The 21,083-nt window shown below is 41.0% G+C and overlaps 1 protein-coding gene across 4 annotated transcripts in view; it reads left to right on the top strand.

The window, feature by feature from the left end:
• Positions 1 to 21,083, top strand: part of VAV3 (vav guanine nucleotide exchange factor 3) — a 211,205-nt gene that overhangs the window by 169,497 nt on the left and 20,625 nt on the right. For all 4 annotated transcript variants that reach the window (XM_079981280.1, XM_079981277.1, XM_079981278.1 and 1 more), the window contains exons 20-24: positions 3,910 to 4,046; positions 8,637 to 8,702; positions 13,277 to 13,311; positions 15,751 to 15,873; positions 16,847 to 16,934. In XM_079981280.1, the coding sequence (XP_079837406.1) occupies positions 3,910 to 4,046; positions 8,637 to 8,702; positions 13,277 to 13,311; positions 15,751 to 15,873; positions 16,847 to 16,934 (449 nt within the window). The remainder of the gene's footprint in view (positions 1 to 3,909; positions 4,047 to 8,636; positions 8,703 to 13,276; positions 13,312 to 15,750; positions 15,874 to 16,846; positions 16,935 to 21,083) is intronic.

The raw sequence follows: 21,083 nt of genomic DNA, 5'->3' as shown, positions 1-21,083 counted from the left end.
ATGATACGTTGTTGGATGTAATGAATAAATGTTCTCTTTTGCTTTTTTTTAAAAAAATTGTATGTTCAGCCGCTACAGTAGCAACTTGAATGATGGTGGCTTATAGAGAGAGGTTGTAAAGAGAACACAATGCTTTACTTACTTCCCACTTGAAGCCTGAAAAAGACTGGGAAAAGGAGAGAACCCTTTAGACATTCAGGAAGGAGAACTATGAAAGCATATTAGGGAGAAGAGGGGGGTTATCTGAGTGAATGAACAAAACTCTGATTTATTCATTTTTTGCCACAGCTTGGGGATTTTTACAAAGAATGTGCTTTCCCAGGCCACCCCACATCAGCTTCTGAGAGCAGTGGAACTAACAAGAGGGCCACCTCTGCTGTTCTTAACACCTGAGAGGGTCTATAGGGAAGGGGGAAATCTGACAGATATTGGTCTAAGTCGTTTAAGGCTTTAAACACTAACATGAACACCGTGAATTGGGCCCAGAAACAAACTGGCAATCAACATAGCTGTTGATTATATGAGTTCTGAATGTAACCCCAGCCAGTAATCTGGCTGTTGGATTTTGGACCAGTTCAAGGTTTTAAGTTGTCATCAAGTGCAGCCCCATGCAGAGTGCATTGCAGTAATCCATAGAAGTTAAATAGTGTGGGGGACAACATAAAGCCCCGTGGATCCCACAGCACAGTTGCCAAGCAGCTGAGCAGATGTCCTCCATTGCTACTATCTGGAACCAGCCCAGTAGGTAGGAGTGGAACCACTATAACAATGTGCTTCTGAAATATACTCGGGAGTCGAGAGAAACCCACCAGATACCGTGCATAATGATAAACTGCTGAGACATCAAGGAGAATTGGCATTCGCGCTTTCTTCCTTCTAATTAAAGGCCATCAGCCAGGGTGACCAAAGCCATTTCAGTGCCAAAACCAGTGTGAAGCCAGATTGAAATGGGCCTAAACAATCAGCTTCTCTCATGTATTCCTGATACTGACTTGCTACTATCCTCTCAAGTACATTGCTCAAACTGGTGGAGAACAATTCTCTATTCCACCCCCCATACCATAGTAGCATGGTTTTTCTGCTTCTTAATATGATAAGGCTTATGCGCCTTCCTCCTTTTGAAACTGAAAGTAGTGAATAATGCATGTTACCTCTAGAAACGCTGGTTCTATATCCTTAATCAATACAGGCAATCTCCAGATGTCTGGGTAGGCTGAACTCTCAGGTGAGCATGCTGTGCATGAGTCAGAAAGTTTCCCTTTACCTGAGGAGCCTTAACACGTTTGGAGGAGGGAGTGTTGAATAGTTATTGGGCTTGGAGGATAAACATGTTCAGGTTCGCCTTTTAACTATGAGCAGAATTGGTAAAATAAATTTGTAAAATGATGTTCGTAAATTGGAGTCCAACAGAAACTGGTACATGGAGCTTTGTGTTTCTGTTGCTGCTTTTATTTGAGACATCCTTGTGTTGCATTCAGTACGCTAATATCCCACATAATACTAGAACTTGGGGCCATCTAGCAAAGCTGAATGTTGGGAAATTCAAGAAAGACAAAAGAAACTACTTCTTCACACATAGTTTAACTGTGAAATTTTCTCTGAGACGTTGCAGTAAGGACCACCAGCTTGGATGGCTTTATACCATATGAGTGCAATTTAGACGACTATGTTCATGAACACATAACCTGTGAATTTTGCATGGATTTGCACAAACGATTTTGCACAAAATTGGGATTTTTAAAAGGTGGCTTTGTGGAGCAGCATAAACCTTATGCACATAAGTGTTATTACAGTTGCCAGTGGCTCTTCCAGATGAGTCTGTGCATGCCTTGCATGCTCACAGTAAACACCTAATGTAAAATGTCACCTGATGTGACCTTCCCTTGTTAAGTCAATAGCTTAAATGTGACTTTGCTTAGCCTTGCAATTCTGGCTGGGTGCGCTGGAGCAGCTGCTGTGGTAGCTTGCATTTTAGGCTGCAGGTGAGGGCTCATGTAACTGAGTGCCCCTCCACACAAGCAAGTTCCTTGCATGAGGAAATCAAGCACATCAAGGATAAGTGCTCTGTTTTAATCAAAGATGCAAAATGCCCAGTGTTTTTTTTTCCTGTTTCAAGCTTCCTTGGGGGTCAAAACAGCTAAATGATTAGAGTTCTCTAATAAGGCCTCATGTATCATTTTCAAAAACACTATAGAAGCTGGATCATTCACATGCAGGAAACAGTCCACAATTTTAAGGCAGGTCTCTGTGCTTTTAAGTAGGGGACACAGCAATGTTAGGAGCTCGTGTGAACTAGTAATGTTGAAAATCCTACCTGCCACTTCCATGTTTGTACATAAATATCCTGATCTGTGAAATCATTTCTGGGTTATGGTGAAATATTTGCAGCAGTAATAGGGAAGGTTTCACGCCCCCTTATGTCAAATCTCCTGCAGCACGGTCTTTCTCCATAAGCTGCATAAGACCCATCACAATATTGCATTTGCACTGGAGACTTAGCAAGCGTCCTATGGAGGCTAAAATATGGCTTGGGCATGATCAACAGGATAAGCTCTTAGTAAATGCCTGTCATAACCTTGAATTAGAGGAACCACGTTAACTTTTTAAAATCCTTTTTCTTTTTCTTTCTCTTTCTCTTTACTTAAAACAAAACTTTTGAGCTGGTGAACACCTTTGTTCCGTTGGAAAATGCCCTTTTAACAAGACAATTTGGCAGAGAGGCCACTACAAGCAACATATGGTGCTGCATTTGGAGTTCCTTTGCTTGTAGAGTGCAATTGAACGATTGAATTACTCTGTAAATCCAATAACACTTAAGAAAAAATTAGATTTCCTTTTCAAATGATTATATCAGAAACATGGAGTGACTTGTGATTTCCTGTTGTCTTGGACACATTTCCCTTTCAGTGGTGCACTCAAAGAAGACTGATGTGAACGCACGGAATTTCTCCATATCAGCGTCTAAAGCATTACCTCATCACATCTATCACCTTTTTATGGCTCTAAAATTAGAAAGATAACCTTAAGATATAAATCTTTTACAGGGCCAGAGTTGTATGTACACTCAGGAAGGGATGAGCCTCCATGGCGATGAAATTGACTAGTGCCTCAAGAGAGAATTAATAGGAGGACAGGAGTGAGCTGATGAAAAAATTGATTATTTTCCATTAAACTGTACGTGCTGTGCTTTCATGAACTAAGCAGCAGCCTAGAGAAAAATATTTTTCTGGCACAACCACATTAAAAATAATAATACAGGGGAAGAGGCTTGATAGTGAAAAAGGTCTCCTTTCTTATCTTAGTCCATATGTCAACATACAATTTGACTTTTTCTCCACCCTAATCCATTTGTTGGATGTATTCAGGTTATTTGAGGCATTCAGATTTTGCCTTCCCCCCTCATGGCCACAATCCTATACACATGTACCTAGAAGTAAAAGTCTCCTTTAGTTCCCTAGGGCTTACTTCTGAATAAGCAATTCCTTGGACTGCACTGTGATTTTGTATTTTTTATTTTAATCTGATTTTGATTTGTATTTTCCCACTGGCATTCTGCTTTTCAACCAAATGATCCTTAAAGTAGATGATAGTAGCTGAAACAATAAAACATAGGTATAATAATAATAATAATAATAATAATAATAATAATAATTATACAACATGACAGCAGGAGATGACACAACAGCCAGCATAAAACTCAAAACAAAATTCTTTGGGGGATTGAAAACAACAACCCTAAAGAGCCTCTCAATGTGATGCTGTCCTTTGGCAAAGTGGGGGAGGGGGCTCATTCTGCAAACTGTGAACTGGCCCTATTGGAGGGGTCCTACTTTAGATCTGAGTTCCTGGGTAGGCCCATTGATTTTGGATAATTCACCACATATAGCTAACCTGTGCTTTTCTTTTCAGGCTTACCAAAAATGCAAGTAATTCGAAACTATAGCGGGACACCACAGCCAGCTCCACATGACGGCCCTCCTTTACATATCCAGATCGGGGACATAATTGAACTCATCAAAGGGGATGCACACAGCTTGTTTTGGCAGGTAAAGTACTTGGCAGTTCTGCTTCATTAGCTGAAGCTACTGAAGATGTCCCTGACTGGTGCCCAAGACCAGGCCTGCTGCATCTCCTCAGGGCTAATCAGTTGCCTCTGTATGAGAAGCCGTGGTTCCTACTTTGTGTAATGCTGGGGAAGTTTCCACTTAACCAACAGCCCAGCTTCAAGCCAAATCAAGTTGGGGAAAAACAACAACAGCAGGCTTCCTACAGAGGTACCTAGGGTGGCTAATCCTATGAAGAGGTCATGTGAAGCTTTGAGGCTCTGCTGCTTTTAATGCATTTGGGGACGCGGGTGGCGCTGTGGGTTAAATCACAGAGCCTAGGGCTTGCCGATCAGAAGGTTGGCGGTTTGAATCCCCGTGACGTGGTGAGCTCCCGTTGCTCGGTCCCTGCTCCTGTCAACCTAGCAGTTCGAAAGCACACCAGTGCAAGTAGATAAATCTGGCGGGAAGGTAAACGGCGTTTCCGTGCACTGCTCTGGTTCGTCAGAAGTGGCTTAGTCATGCTGGCCACATGACCCGGAAGCTGTACGCCAGCTCCCTCGGCCAGTAAAGCAAGATGAGTGCCGCAACCCCAGAGTCAGCCACGACTGGACCTAATGGTCAGGGGTCCCTTTACCTTTACCTTTAATTCTTATTACAGTTACAGCTCCCTAGCATAGTAACTTCCCTCTTTGACTATAGGGGCCAAAATAAGCCTGTTCAGCAGGGTGTACACCACTCTCAATTCTCTCATAACCTCTGTTCCACTCATCACTGCAGGAAGGTCTTTTCTTGTTCTTGTTTCTTATCCTTCCTCCCAGCTCAGCTCAGCTCAGTTCATATTCTCCTCTCCGTCTGAATCCCCTGGCAGCCAGCAATATCCTGGGCATGTATCTTTCTGCATCTCTCTCACCCAGGTCACCTGTGCTACTTTTCAGTCTGATGTGCTGTCATTTCCAGAAAACACAGCAACCAATGTAAACAAGCAAACAAACCTGTTTTGTTTTGCTTTTTACTAATTTCTGGGTGCGCTCCCTGCCAGATTCAGCTCTCTGGCGTCACTTGTTTCTGCAGGGATTGTTTGTTCCTGCAGGGAGCTGTTGACAACTCCTGTCATTTGAGAAGGGGCAGAAGTGACTGCTATTGAAATGCTTTGGGATTTTTGAAACACATTTCTTTTGTGAGATTTTAAAAGAGTGCAATATTTGATCAGTGATCCTTACTTGCATACAATTTCTAGGCTTTTTTGTCTTCTCCAAAGGTTGTCTGGAACACTAGATCACATGCTGACCTGCCCCCTTCCAGACTATGTTGTGTGCAAGAATGCGGGAGATGGGGATGGGAAGCACCACAAAGAATCAAAACAAAGAGGAAGGCAGTACTTTTACTTGAGCTTCACTAAAAGCTGTGGATCAATTAGCACCAGAGTCTGTGTCACTTGCTAACTGCCAATCTTAAACATGTTTAGTTCCAAGTTAAATTCCACTTGAGTTCAATGGCACTGGTTTTCTGGTAAAGTTGTTGAACATAGCCTTCATCCAAAAACCCCCAAAACGCTTGTCTTTTGTTTTTACGGTAAAAGAAACCAGTGGATATTGTGCAATTGCAAAGAGAACCTGCAAAGGCAGCATTGCATCACAGCTTACGTTATATATTTTGTTATCTCTGAGAGCTTATCCCCAGGGTTAGGAATGCACCTCTTGGCTTGGAACAAATTAAAAAACAAACCCCAAACAAACAAACAAATCTATGATGAAAGATAGGTTGTAGTTCAAAGGTCCAATATTGCAACTTTATTCAGTGCTCCAGACAAGTGTCTGAAACTCCTCCTTAATTCGTCAGTTTTGTGCTTCATTCGTCTTGCATTTGAAGTGATGTTACTGCTTGTTAAGAATGGAAATCCCCAAGACTGGCACATGGCAACCATCATGCCTCATTTTAGGGAGCCTTTTCATAATAGAAGGAATCCAGATCTATTAAAGCCAATCTGCATGTTCAGAATAATAATGTGGTAGATCCCATCTGGAATCACGCTACTTTAAAATGCAATCGGTGTATTGCTTATTTGAATGCAGTGTATAATACTTTTATTGTGTGAAGAAAACTAGCACACCAGGGAGAGGATTAGGACAGAGTTCTTTTTAAAATGGATGTACTACTTCTCTGTACACAGGGATTTCATGCATAACTCATTTGATCTGCACGTTAATACTGAACCACTGAGAGCTGCCTCCTCCTCCTATAGAGGTGCATCTATGATGCTGGAATTAGTCAGCCGTCCCAGTTTGTGGAACGATGAAGAGGCCTTGGCCTGCAGCTCCTCACTAAAATAAAATCAAGAAAGCTAATTGCTGACCAGTGCTCTGCATTGCCAGTGCAGTTATTCTCAAGGGTTGAGCTGTTAATGGCACAAGAGTTCTACTATTAAAATTTGAAAACTGGAGAATTCCGTGGACTCAAGACACTGGCAAAGGCCTAATTTTCAGCAGCAGTGTTAGTTCAATTACTTTTTAAGCCCAATGTAATTGTTTGTAGGTTCTTTGTTCAGAGGTTCTTTCACTGGGCCTACCTGAGGAGGTACATGGTTGTGGGGGCGACCAGGGAGTGAAGCAGCCAATAGTTGCTTTTGTGCACAGTAAATCCTTCCCCACAGAGCCAGGATACTTTCCTAAGTTGCTACACACCACTACTGTAGTAATTCCTACCTTTACCACTACCTTTACAGTCCCCTGTGATCTCTCGTGAGTACCCAATAGCTACAAACATTGATTCTGATACTTAAAACTGGAAATTTTTGAGCAAAGCATATGTAATATGTAGATGTAAGTTTGGGGATGTAAAACAGGTATATGGTTACTTCTTTGTACAAGCCTAAATTCAAAGGTTTTTTAAAACAACAACAACATCAACATTATTGCTATTTCTCCACACTGTTGCTGACTGGCTTCCAGAGATTCTTGAAAGGAGTACAACTCTTTATGTACAGTGGTACCTTGGGTTACAAACACCTCAGGTTACAAACACTTTGGGTTTCAGACTCCACTAACCCAGAAGTAGTACCTCGGGTTAAGAACTTTACCTCAGGATTAGAACAGAAATCGTGCGCCGGTGTCATGGCAGCAGCGGGAGGCCCCGTTAGCTAAAGTGGTACCTCAGGTTAAGAACGGTTTCAGGTTAAGAATGGACCTCCAGAACGAAATAAGTTTGTAACCAGAGGTACCACTGTACTGTGGCAATACTACATGCACAAAGTTTAGGGCAACAACTAGCATCCTGAATAGCTACATGATTTGTTAATTGCTTGTCTTGAGAGAACTCTTATATTCGGTTGACGGTGTTAGTAAAAAAATAAATAAATTGTGTCCCTGTCCAGTCTGCTCCGGGAATGATCTGAAGTGACCAAATTAGACATCCAATGAATGTATTATTTAAAAAAAAAAAAAACCTCAGGACAGTGTGGCATTAAATATGCCCTGACACAGCAACCAGGTTTTGAGGTGATGCTGCTGGGGATGGGGTAGAAATTTGATTCAGTTCACATACATAATCCACACTTTCCAAAGCAACATGTGAACTGAAAATAGCCATCATTCTAAATTTGCACATCTCTGAATTTTGCAGTGCAGTTCTCCAGTCAAATAATGTGTACAAAATTAGGGCAAACTGTACACAGAAATGCACATGTATTTTTAAACAGTGTTTTATAGAATCATGGAATTGTCAAGTTGGAAGGGACCCCGAGGGTCATCTAGTCCAACCCCAACTAAAGCATCCATGACAGGTGAACATCTAACCATCTCTTTTAACATTGTACATCACCCTGATATCTCATTATACGATGGTATAAAACTACTTGTATAGTGATAGTGACACTATCTGAACCATTTTAGATCAGGTAGGAGGATCCTGGGTAGGGATGCTTGCGGAATTCAAGAATTCCGATCTGATCTGCCCTGATCTGTAGCTCCTGGACTGAAGTGTGGGTCTGGAAGGTAGTTATTCACTGGCTTATGCACTTGGAATGAAAAAATGTATATTGATGCAGAAAAAGGAAAAAATGGATTTATGAATTTATGTTTGTGACGTGGACCAGATGTAGATTTATTCAACCATCTCTATTCTGGGGACTAATTTGAAATGGGGAAGGGATGCAAAAAATCTGGTGTTCACCAAATGGTGGAATTCATCCCATCACTGAAAGTCATTGCCTGCAGAGTTACAGTGGTACCTTGGTTTGTAACCGCTTTGGATTATAACCATTTTGGATTATAACCCACTTTTTTAAAAATTACAACCAATTTTTTTTTTTGGGGGGGGGGAGGCCCCATTGGGAAAAACGCACCTTGGGTTACAACCTGTTTTGGTTTACAACCAGACCTCCAGAACGGATTATGGTTGTAAACCAAGGTACCACTGTATCTTCTTGTAATTTAGGCCAGTCCAATAGCTATGAAATATGAACAGATTACTGTGCACATGTTGATAATTGTTACATGGAAATTTGGAGTTTCTATGGATGTGCAAAGGGTTGTATGCACAATGGTGAGCTGCATGTGTTGTTTTCCCCTAATTGGATCTTTCTGCTTCTTTTAGGGTAGAAATGTAGTGACCCGGGAACTTGGTTTCTTTCCAAGTGATGCAGTAAAGCCTTGCCCTTGTGTAAGTAGACCCATGTAATTGTGTTTGTCAGTATAATTGTTTTCACAAAAATGTTTGCAGTGAGCTTGCCTGGTTCGTTCCAAGGTTTTTATTAATCCTGCCTAGTGGGATTTACATTATTTTTGTGATTCTTTTTGTTTACATGCTACACTTAATTTTATTTAAAAATGTAACATGGTTATGTTCTTTGTTATTGGACTTAAAATTGGAAGTCAGAAGGAACCCTGCACAAGAGACAGGCTTAACTCGACAGAATTTAATAAGTTAAATTGTCTAACTAGTTTTCAAATAAAATACAGTCAAAACCTACAATAAATGTATTGTGCAATAAAGCTGCTGTCTTAAAAGTGGGGCAAGAAGGCTCCATTTCTAATACATTCCCCAGTCACCTTGGGTTATAGAGAAAGATTAGACCATAATAATGGACTCAGTAATGCATCTGAAAACGAGAAAAGCTATCAAACCAGAGCTCTTGGCCCATTTTGTCATATGTCTGCTTGGTTTGACTTTCCTAGATCCCTTCTCCTTCTTTCCTATCAAAGGCATGCATCACCTCTGAATGTTTTAAATTGCTCACGACTTGCAGCTTGTGCTGTTATAATTTTATCTGCCAGCAAAGCTCTCCATGAGTCAGCTCATTTTATACCAGGTTTGAGTTGGATTAGGACTGGAAGGAGCAGCGGTGGTGACTCTAGCTATACGCTGTAACTTTGGACAAAATCCCCCCACCGCCCACCATTCTCCAGTTGCCCTTGGAATGTTGACTTCAGGATACTATAGTCACACAATAAGTTCACTGAAGAAATGTGACTCAAAGGCAAATTGTTCCTCATGGCTCAAGCTAGAGATCCATGCCACAAAGAGAGTTTTTAAAGGAGGTTTCCTTGAAGGTGGGGAAACCTAAATAACATGTTAAGGTAGAAATGACTTTTCAGTCTCCTAAAGGACTATTAGCTGCTAAGTGTGAGCAATTTCCATTACCCAAGTCTTTTCAATTTTACTGTAGTGGAAACCTATAATAGTGGGCAATTCCATATCTGATTTTTAAAAAAGGATCCAGTGAGGTTAGATTTATAGGAGCCACTTTTTGACCACAACTGAAGCACCAGAATACAAATCACAACATAGAAATCGTAAGTATGGCAAATTCTGGGTGAGGTTCTTTGCTTCTACAATAACATATGCAGTTTTGCATTTATGTTAAATCAGGCCTGCCATGTGTACCAAGCATGTAGGGGCTTTTTGCTGGGGCTCAAGTGCCCCAAACAAGGCCCACAGGATTGGGATGTTGCCTGCTCTACCTGGTACCCACTGCCGCTTGGGCTGTATCTACACTGGTCTGGAAAAATGCAACCCCCCCCCCACGTAATATAGGTCTCATTGCAATTTCCCATTGATGATGATCACTGCTCTACAGCGCCCTCTGGTGACGCATATTTGCTCCTTGCTCCCTCTCCTTACTCACTTACCCAGAAGCTGTGAAGAAGTGGTCTGACAACTAAGCAGATGCTCAGCTCCTGGCCTGCTGATTGTAAGCTTGTAAGTGAGCTTTTGAATATTCTTGTTGCCAGAGAATTATACCCTAGCCACTGCCAGGTAAGCCTCCTTGCACGTGAGCAGAAGGGCAGCCTCGGTGCTGCCAGGGATACAAATGGCAGTAGGCGCTCAACAATTTTGGGGGCTTTCTAAAAAAAAAAGATGAACAGTTCCAGTGGCTTCTTAAATTTTTGGGGTGTCCTGGTTTTTACTTTTTGAAATATGGCAACCCTACCAGATACATTGAAGGTATTCAAGCATTTAATGTAATGTGTCATTTGTTCCTAAAGGGTTCAAAACCTCCTTCTGAACTCTAGTTTTAAATTGTGAACAATCCATTTGTAGGCAGTGCTTCTTTTCATTCCTGTTCTTGAGCTTCTTCTGAAGCGAGTACATAATGTTTCACAGCTACAATTTACCTACACAATATAACGTTCCATAGAGAGGTCCACAAAAGCTATTTGAATTTTGTCATGTGTGTGGCAATTGCACATGTGCTCCCCGCCCCTTCTCTCTTTTGAATCCATGTGCAAGTAGCAAAAAAAAATAAAAAATAAAAAAGGAAAAAGGAAAAAAAGAAAAAGAAACAAAAAAAGGAGAAACACCTAAAAGCAAAAATCAGCAAAGCCCCAAAGCAAAATGAAAATTACCGCCTAAGGTACAGTTTTCAGTGAAATGCATTCTTATCAGGGAGAAGTTAAGTCATGAAGCTTGCATAAATTTGCAATATGAATAAACATCAATTTTCAGCATATTACAGGCAGACTCTTGCTAGAAAGATAAATTGATGCTTCACCACTGTTCACCTGGAAGGGCAAAGTATAAACTTTCCCTTATGACAAATGATAACGGAGATGATGAAACATCTATCAAATTTTCAGTGCACCATCGCTTTTACTATTATTATTAAATAACAGCCTTTACAACCAGCCCATATAAAAGTGCCCAGAAACAGTATAAAATACATACATCAAAAGGCATGAAGAATAAATATTGAATGAAAAATGGTTGAGGTCTGGAATATCTATACTATGGTGTGCTCTCAGATACACTGATAAAGCATTTTTTCTATCTGCAGTATGGAATATGTGGCAGAAGGAGTCTTCTGTATTGGATAAATAACAGCTTATAATTCACTTTATTTCTTTCCATTTTTGTTGCGGTTAGTTACCATATGTAATCTGCACCATTTATTATCTCGACAGTCCTGTGATGATGATATCATTCCAGGGTTCGGGATTGTTTTGTATATTACAGTTTAGCAGATATGCCATGGCATACCCTGTACAGAGAGGAGGCGGTGGTGGTGGTGGTGATGTTATTCACTGTGCATGTGAAATAGACAGACGATGGTGATAAATATTCTTTATTTATATCCTGAATGTGTGCAGTTGCAAAAGAGTTATAAATACGTAGATCCACTAACAAATGCAATAAAACTTTCCTCTAAATTAAAACTGGCAATTTTGCGCCATATATAGCAGAACAACCAAAAACAGATGGAATAGTAGAATCAGTAAACCAACCATTAAAATCTTGCCAAAGCAGTAGTCTGGGGCCCAGGCTTAAACACACCTTAGCACCACACTCGCATCTCCATCAGTGTGTATGAGTACAAGGGGAAAGAGCCAGGGGTAAGGTGGGGCTTCTTCTTCGTCCTGGCAACATCTACAGAAAGCCACATCTACAGAATATCTACAGAAGCCACTCGTTTCCCAGGCAGAAATATCCCTCTCAAAATAACTTGGCTCCTCCACCCACTCTTCCCTTTTCCCCTTTTAAATAAATGCTGTTGATATATAGAGTTTAGTACAGGCATCGGCAACATGGTGCTGTGCCAGTATTGCTGGACTACAACTCCCATCATCTCTGACCATTGGCCATGCCGGCTTGGGCTGATGGGAGTTGGAGTCCACACCATATGGTTTGGTTGGATACTTAAAACAACTCAGTATTTGTTCATGTTTCAGTAGATGATGATGATTTTATTTTTATGTGTATCCTACCTATCTGACTGGGTTGCCCCAGCCACTCTGGGCAGCTCCCAACAAAATATAAAAACCTCAAACATTTTAAAACTTCCCTATACAGGGCTGCCTTCATTCAGATGTCTTCTGACTGTCGTGTAGCTGTTTATCTCCTTGACGTACACTGGGAGGGTGCTCCACAGAGCGGGCGCCACTACTGAGAAGGCCGTCTGTCTGGTTCCTTCTAACTTCATTTCTCGTAGTGAGAGAACCGCCCGAAGGCCCTCAGAGCTGGACCTCAGTGTCCAGGCTGGACGATGGGGGTGGAGACGTTCCTTGAGATATACTAAACTGAGGCTGATCAACACCAACACTCTGAATTGTGCTCGGAAATGTACTGGGAGCCAGTGAAGATCCTTTAGGACCTTTAGGTGTTATATGGTCCCAGTGGCCACTCCTAGTCCCAGTCAGTGACGTAGCGTGGGTTGTCAGCACCCAGGGCAAGGCAAGTAATTTGTGCCCCCTAACCCGTGGATTTGCACCCCCTAACCAGTGGATTTGCACCCCCTAACCCGTGGATTTCCCCTAACCCCAGATGTTGCGCCCGGTGCGGCTGGCCCCCCTGCACCCCCCACGCTACGCCACTGGTCCCAGTCTAGCTGCTGTATTCTGTATTGGTTGTAGCTTCTGAGTCAATTTCAAAGGTAGCCCCACATAGATGACCATTTTATTGGCTGAAGTAGGAAAATTTATTACCAAATGTAATTAATGCAGACACCCATTATATATATAGCGGGGGTGGAGGTGGGGGTGGGCATAGTCAGGTTTCTAAAGTTGTCGCCTATCATAATTAAGTAGCTGTGCAGATGTATTTATGTGAACCAGTGCTGTAATAACACATTGTTTTAGTCATTAATTTTAAATAATGGGTAGAATTATAGGATTTCCTCAATTTTATGATCATTTATATCCTTGTCTTAAAGCCATAGCACAACACTATTTATTCAATACAGTACATCACAATATTATGCATGTAATTTATTTTTCTCTTTTAATTTTTTTCAATATTAGGTTCCTAAACCAGTAGACTATTCTTCCCAGCCATGGTGAGTGCTTCTAAACTATGTTTGTTTTCGGTTTTGGTGGTGTCTGGGAGTTTAAATAAATAGCCTGAGCAAAAAACCTGTTATTAATAGCAATCTAATTTGTTGTAGTTTAACCTTTCTGATCTTCTGCAGAAGGCATTTTGTTGCAATGTAGGCAAAAATAATTGAATATATGCACTGCCTGACGGCATTTTTCATAGGTTTACCATACTTTATGATTTTGACAGTCTGTTTATACCAATTTCACACACACACACACACACACACACACACACACACACATACACACACACACACACAATCCCTTAGTGTGAAATCTGAGAATCTCATGCCAAATCTGAGATGAGCCCAGCCACACCCCTCCTTACAGGTTCCCCTGATCTCAGTTTGTGGATGAGAGAGGTCTCATAGACACTGGAGGAATAGATAGTGATGTATCTATTCAGCCCAAGTGCACATGGGAAGTAAGCGTTTTGCTTGCAAATTCCAGTTTCTGTTTGTCTTTGAACTGCCTGGCTTCCTGGAACCTCCTGTTTGGTGGAAGGACCGTAGCTAAGTCTCGGAGCATCTGCTTTTCAAGCAGAAGCTCCCTAGTTCAGTCCTGGCCTCTCTGGCTTGGGTTGGAAGAGGTTCCCTGTCTGAAACCCTAGAAAGCCTCTGCCATCAGCATAGATAATAGAGGGACCAATATTCTTACCAGTATAAAACAGGTTCCTTTCTTGCCAACTAATTGGTATTCATTTTCTAAATTTTTAACAAATTAACAACAAATTAATTCAAATTTAACACAAAATTTAAAATGGACTTTTCCACACACACACCTTCAATATGCTTCTTTCCCCTCCCTCCTTTGCTGGTCACAATAAGATCCTTTCTCTTAATTTCTAATAGTTTTTCATCAATTCCTGTTTCCATCAGCTGTGCATGTTCAATTCTTGCTTAGACATTTACCTAACTAGTTTCCCAATATAAAACAGCTTCCTATGTTTGAATGGCCATTCACAATGATGTTGATGATAAATCAGGATCATGTGGTATATGCAAGCATATCATGTGATGTTTCTCCAGCTTTTGACAACTGTCTCTCTCACACACAAAACTCTTCTAAGGGACAGGCGATTCTTATGCATCTCTGATGAAATACAGTAACTCAGCAGAAGTACTGGTCCTTGCAAGCCACTGATAGGCCAAGGAGACTCATCCAGAACCTCACAGAAGCCATTAATTATTATTGCACAGCAGTGTTATTGCAAGTTACACTATTATGTCTTGGCACATTTTGGAATGACTAAGATATTGGTTAAACTGCAATGAAGGAATCTGTATATTATACCCAGCACTATTTTTCTAGGGGAAGAGGTGCTGGAACTGACTATGAACACCTCCCTCATTCTCTTAGAATGGCAATGGTGTCTACCCGAGAGGTGCCGGAACTGAGTTCCGGTTGAAAAAAAGCCCTGATTGTACCTATACTGGAATTCCTGTTCTAATCATAGAAGCAAAGTGCCATTGCATTCACTCCAGTAAGCAAACATGCCTTTCATGTACAAAACACCTTTGTAGACCCCACACATGTGAAATGGTTCTCTGCATGCAGCCCATCGGCTGGAATCCTAAGTCCGCAATTGGTACGATGCAACACAGTTTATCTAGTCTTTTATATATTGTACAGTGGTACCTCAGGTTACATAAGCTTCAGGTTACATATGCTTCAGGTTACAGACTCCGCTAACCCAGAAATAATGCTTCAGGTTAAGAACTTTGCTTCAGGATGAGAACAGAAATCGTGCTCCAGCAGCGCAGCAGCAGCAGGAAGCCCCATTAGCTAAAGTGGTGCTTCAGGTTAAGAACAGTTTCAGGTTAAGAACGGACCTCCGGAATGAAATAAGTACTTAGCCCGAGGTACCACTGTATGTGTTTGGATTATTAATGTATTTGGATGACTGTATGATTTTATTGTCTAAACTTAAGCCATTAAAGGCTAATAACAATAACAATAATAACAATGTAACACAGTCAAGTGAATGAAATTCCCATAATTGGATTCACCACTGAGTATGTAGCAACCAACTTAATAGAGGTGGGTATCAGTTCCTGATGAATATCAGGACGTTCATGGTCCACCTCTAGCCAAGTTCATGATTCTTGCTAGTGCAATCATTTATTCTGTTTCAGTGCTAGGTTTCTGTTTCGGTGACCTATGTGGAAGGGCCTGGGCACATGCCACAAAACTTCAGCAAATCTTAATTTCCCCCACGACGCCACCTCACAAGCTGCTTGCCAAACCAGCCAAAAACCCCAGCCTTGCTTGCGATGGGGTGGGTGGAGCTATGAGCTGCTCAGCTCACGGACATGCCCCTGCAAAGTGCCTTTGGCTCATCTGCTTAGTGTCCATTTTTAAGGAAAGTGTAGTTAGTAACTTCACACACTTTGTTGCAGGTATGCTGGAATGATGGAAAGGCCGCAAGCAGAGACTGAACTTATTAACCGGGTAAACAGCACATACTTAGTGCGGTATAGGACTACGGAATCGGGAGAATATGCCATCAGCATTAGCATTAAGTAAGTGAGAATTAATTCCCGCCTCCTGCAAATGCATTTCTCCTTTCCATTATTGTTTTAGCTCTTGTGTGAATAGATGTGACCAATAGACGACATTCTCATGGCCTGCTGCAGTTACATTTTGCGAAAAATAAAATATTCTGTCATTTATGAAAATCTGGATGGTTTGAGAAGTACTTTTGCCTTGCTGATAGAACTCATGAAACTTTTATTGAAGGTCAGTGTTCCCTAATCCAGCACAAGGATAGTTATATATGCAGTGAACCGTTTTTGCTTGTGAATCACACCGTGTGTGTGTGTGTGTGTGTGTGTGTGTGTGTTAGTCGGGATCTACTGCTGCACAGACACAAATGCTCTTGCATTGCAACTGTGCTGCATTTCAGTCTGCACATCCTTCTTCATCTCCCACAAAGCCATTCAGGTTCATTTCCTTTGATCTTCAGGCATCCACTTTTGTTAGTAATCTGTTCAATGGAGGCTGTGGTGCAGTGCACTAATTAATGTATGAATTAGGACACAAATGACTTTATGCTAGTTAGCATAAGGTGATTTACTGGTCCATTTGCATTTTAACTAGAAAATGTTTAAAATTGATTTGACTACCAACTGAAGTCAAATAGAATATTTCCCTTGAATTGATTGCAAATGGAAACAAGCTTAACGTCTAAGGAATATTAATTTTAAATAAAGCTGCTGGTCTGTTTTGTCAATATGAAGTTGAATGCAATCAGCATTACAGGATCCCATAATCAGATCTTGCTGGGAGGCCTTTTCTAAAATCTGAATTGAGTCTGCATCTTGAGCCAAACCCTAATAAATGTGTTTTGTTAATTAGGTGTCAAGGGTATATTGGCATGGATATACATTTTGTCTTAAGAATTTATTTGTGTAGTGGTGGGGCATGCCCTCAAGTAATTTATTGATTGTTGCTGATTAAAAACACATTTGTATTCATGTTATTCATTGCCCATAGGTACAATAATGAAGTGAAGCACATAAAGATTTTCACAAGAGAATGCTTTTTTCACATTGCAGAAAATAGGAAATTTAAAAGTTTAATGGTAAGCATCAGTTTTGATTTCTCTCTTTGCGAATATATCATCTAACTTTATCTTTTTGAAAACTGATTCTTTGCATTTCTAGAAAAAAAAATGCACTGGAACAATGCTAAATCAGTCAGTATATTTTTTTACTGTTAGAATGCATGACAAATACTTAATATGGCTTCAGTGAATTGGTTAACTTCTAAGACTGTTTGCATTCACAATCCTGGTGATCAAGTGGTAATTAAAAAGTTGAATCTGTCTTCCAACTGAGGCAACAAATGCGACCAAGCGCTGTAAAGCTGCCTACCCCCTCCATCCCCAGCCCTGTGTGGAAAAAGACTGCCCTTTATGAGAACACATTTCGAGGTCATCAAGCAACATCCCTATACATTGCAGATAAACAGATCAAACTGCCTTGGTTTATTTATATAGTTTTATCCCTAGCAAATGAGTCACCCTACAAACATGTCAAGAATACAGGATATAGTCTTTCTCTATACTGCTAGTTTTTTTCTTTGATTTGTCCTACTAGGAACGTTGCATAGTTTGTGGTGTTTCATTATACTAATTAAAATATTAATAATATACTTAGTCATGAATGTCCAGGCAATCCATCCTACTAGATGATTAGAATTATTTTGATCTGTAACACAGATAAAATAAAAATATAGTTTACTTTTTTCTCCCAATGCGTGGATTTTGTAGCAGCAGGTTTATGATAGAGAAATGAAGTAGTTTTCATAACAATGCATAATAATCAGTGGAATTCACTGTTGAGATGGAAACTGTCAAAAAACAGTTTTTTGATGGATTGGGTAAATTCAAGAAGGTCCACTAATGATCCCTTTATGTTCACAAACACTATTGTCTCTCAGTAACCAAGAGATGGATGAGTTATATATTCTTGCAGTTTCTGAATTTGCTTCTTAGGGATTTGTTTGGTAGTGGTATTAGATTTGATGACTCATTCTTCCTTTTGTCCTGCTACTTTGGTGCAGTCTTAAATGGGGACTTTTCCAAAGAAGTGTGTGTGTCACCAATTCTTCCCCTTTTTTATGCAAATTGTTGTATCTGAAGTAGTCCTGAGCAATCATTTGGGGTGGAGCTTTGGTCCAGTCAAACCGTGCAATTATTGTGTTTCATAAATAACAGTACATTTCCCCTCTGCTTATTTGGTCTAAAGCTTGCCCTCATTGATTTTGCTTTTAGAGACTTAAAAGTGGCTGAATAGAATGAGAATATTGAATGAATTGCTGATGAGAGAGCAGTTTGTGCATTATGCTTCCACTGTGCAAAGCAAAAAGCAGTGATTTGAAAGAACGGAATGATTAGATGTTATGCTAAACATTTTTATAAACAACTTGGATGATGGAATAGGGGATGCTCATCAAATTTGCAGATGACACCAAACTGGGAGGGGAACTAATGCTGCAGAAGACAGAATTGGGATTCAAGATGACTGGGCCCAAACAAAATGAATTTCAACTGGGACAAAAGTAAGGTTCTGCACTTAGGCAGGAAGAACCAGCTGCACAAATATAAAATGGGGGACATCTGGCTTTTCAGTATTATATGTGAAAAGGACCGTGGGATCTTAGTAGACCACAAGCTTAACATGAGTCAACAGTGTGAGGCAGCAGCAAAAAAAGCTAATGCTATTATAGGCTGCCATCAACAGAAGTTCAGTGTCCCAATCTAGGGAAGTCATAGTCCTGCCATAATCTGCCTTGGTCAGACTACACCTGGAGTACTGTGTCTAGTTCTGGGTGCCACAATTTAAGAAGAATATTGGCAAGCTGGAACGTGTGCAGGGGAGTGTGACCAAGATGATCAAGGGTCTCGAAACCAAGCTTTAAGAGGAACAGTTGAAGGAGTTGGGTATGTTTAGCCTGGAAAAGAGGAGACTGAGAGGAGATATGATAGCCATGTTCAAATATCTAAAGGGCTGCCACATGGGAGATGGAACAAGTTTGCTTTATCCTGCTCCCGAGGATAGGACCTGAACCAGTGGCTTCAAGTTACAAGAAAGAAGATTCTGACTATACATTGAACTGTTCAACAGTGGAACAGACTCTGTTGGAAGGTGGTGGACTCTCCTTCCTTGGAGGTTTTTAAGCAAATGTTGTCATTTGTCATGGATGCTTAATTGAGATCCCTTCCCTGCAAGGTGTTGGACTAGACTAGCTGACCATTGGGGTCCCTTCAAACTCCACAATTCTATGACTCTATGATTTTGCTTTGATCTCTGAACTTACTTCTTAGTATAACCAGAATTCAGGGATCATGCTCAGTCTGCTTGTACAAGGAATTTCAGAGATTTCTTAAAAATGTCTCTTGTATTCTTCCCAGATCCCTGTATCTTTATGGCAGTCACAACTAATACTGTTAGGAGGTGTTGCCTCCACTACAGCCTTTAAAATGTGACAGAATGAGGTGTTGAATTAAGTTTTCCAGAATAAGTTCACCCAGAATAAATGATTATCACGTTGTGTGATGGAAGGGAACATATTGATTTCATTTAGGTTTTGCTATTTTTTTTTTTATTGTGTTAAATTACTCTGTCCAGGAGTTAAGATCAGCCAGGCTGGCCATCTTTTGTGTCCCATCAGTGGGATCTGTGCATTGGGAGGTGGGGTGGGGTGGGGCTTCCCCATGGTAGCATCCCAGCTCTGGAACTTTCTATCCCAGGCATAGGCAAACTTGGCCCTCCAGATGTTTTGGGACCACAACTCCCATCATCCCTAGCTAACAGGACTAGTGGTCAGCGATGATGGGAGTTGTAGTCCCAAAACATCTGGAGGGCCAAGTTTGCCTATGCCTGTCCTATCCCTTGAAATTTGCTTTGCATCGTCACTGCTGTTGTTAGCCACCAGCTCAAAAGATGGCTTTAGACACAGGTGTTTGGGAGTTAACACTGATGTTCCTTGGATATATTTGTGCTGTATCTTAGAGTTATTTTTTATGATTTTATCAGTATTGCAATTTCCTTGAAATTGTTTTTACTCGTCTTGAGATCTTTGGATTATAAGGGCATGATGATAGAAATGATCCAGTTAAATGTTTGATTGCCTCTGTAACTCAGATGATGTTTATCCCAAAACAAGCATCCCACCTAACTTGCAGTCCACAAAAACACTGGCAAGGAGGTCAGGTCAGCTGCCCATCCCTGTTCTGGCAGTGGCTTTTCTCTCTGACTCAAGTGAATTGATAACAACAGGAGGCCCAGGCAGGCTTTAAAGTTTGTTTAAGTGATTAATGCAAATGAGGTGTGGAGATATAAGAAACTGGAAAAGTGCTTAAGGTGGGGCCCCAATTATCACATCTTTGCTAACTGGAGCTTGCAGGGATTCCAGAATAAAAACCAAGGGGAGGGTGTGCCGGCTGAGCTTGATTTCCTTCATAAATGCAAGTCAGAACAAATATTTAGAATTCTAAAATTTCAAACTGTTGCCCTGAAATGTAAGATACTAAAATCTCCAAAAGATAAATAATTAAAAGTAGACGAGCGAGTGAAGAAAAGTGTCGTGCAAGGGGTGCAGGTACGTGCTTCTCTTCCTTTAGATTTTAAAAGTTATTTGTAGGATCATCTAGCTTATCATTAGAAATGAATGGTCTTCTTTACATCAGGCAGGAGAATTTTTGTTAAATATGTTTTAAAACCTGCTTCTCTGCATGGTTATTCAGAGGCAAGTCCCACTGAGTTCAGTTTACTCCCTTGTAGTTGTGTAAAGGACTTTCAAGGCCACAATGAAAGCCCAAGGCAGATCGTCTTATATGCCAAAAACCTTTTCGATCCTGATTCCTGAATAAGAAACAAACCCCGGAGTGTAGCTCTTCCAAGGCCTGGAGCATAGGTGCCAACTCCCTGGGGCCCTGGGTGCCTGAGCACCCGCAAAATTCCCCATGAAGGAACCAGGCACCCACAAATTTAGGTGACAGGGCTGCATGGCACCCACAGCCCCTAGGCACCTATGGTCACGGGGTCAAACTGGCACTTGCCCTGGAGGCAGAAGTTGAATGCATGTAGCACTTTTTTATACTGAAAAGTATTTGGAACATGAGACTGAAGTGTGCCCCCAATAAAATCCCAAAACAACTGTGCCTTGACTATCTTGGGGTCTGGAAAATGTTCACATATGAACTGTTTGGTAGAACCAGAAAATG

Source organism: Podarcis cretensis (assembly GCF_951804945.1).
Source record: "Podarcis cretensis genome assembly, chromosome: 6".
Classification (NCBI taxonomy): Eukaryota; Metazoa; Chordata; class Lepidosauria; order Squamata; family Lacertidae; genus Podarcis; species Podarcis cretensis.
Note: the sequence above shows the minus strand (reverse complement) of the source record. Positions and strands in the feature narration are given on the sequence as shown.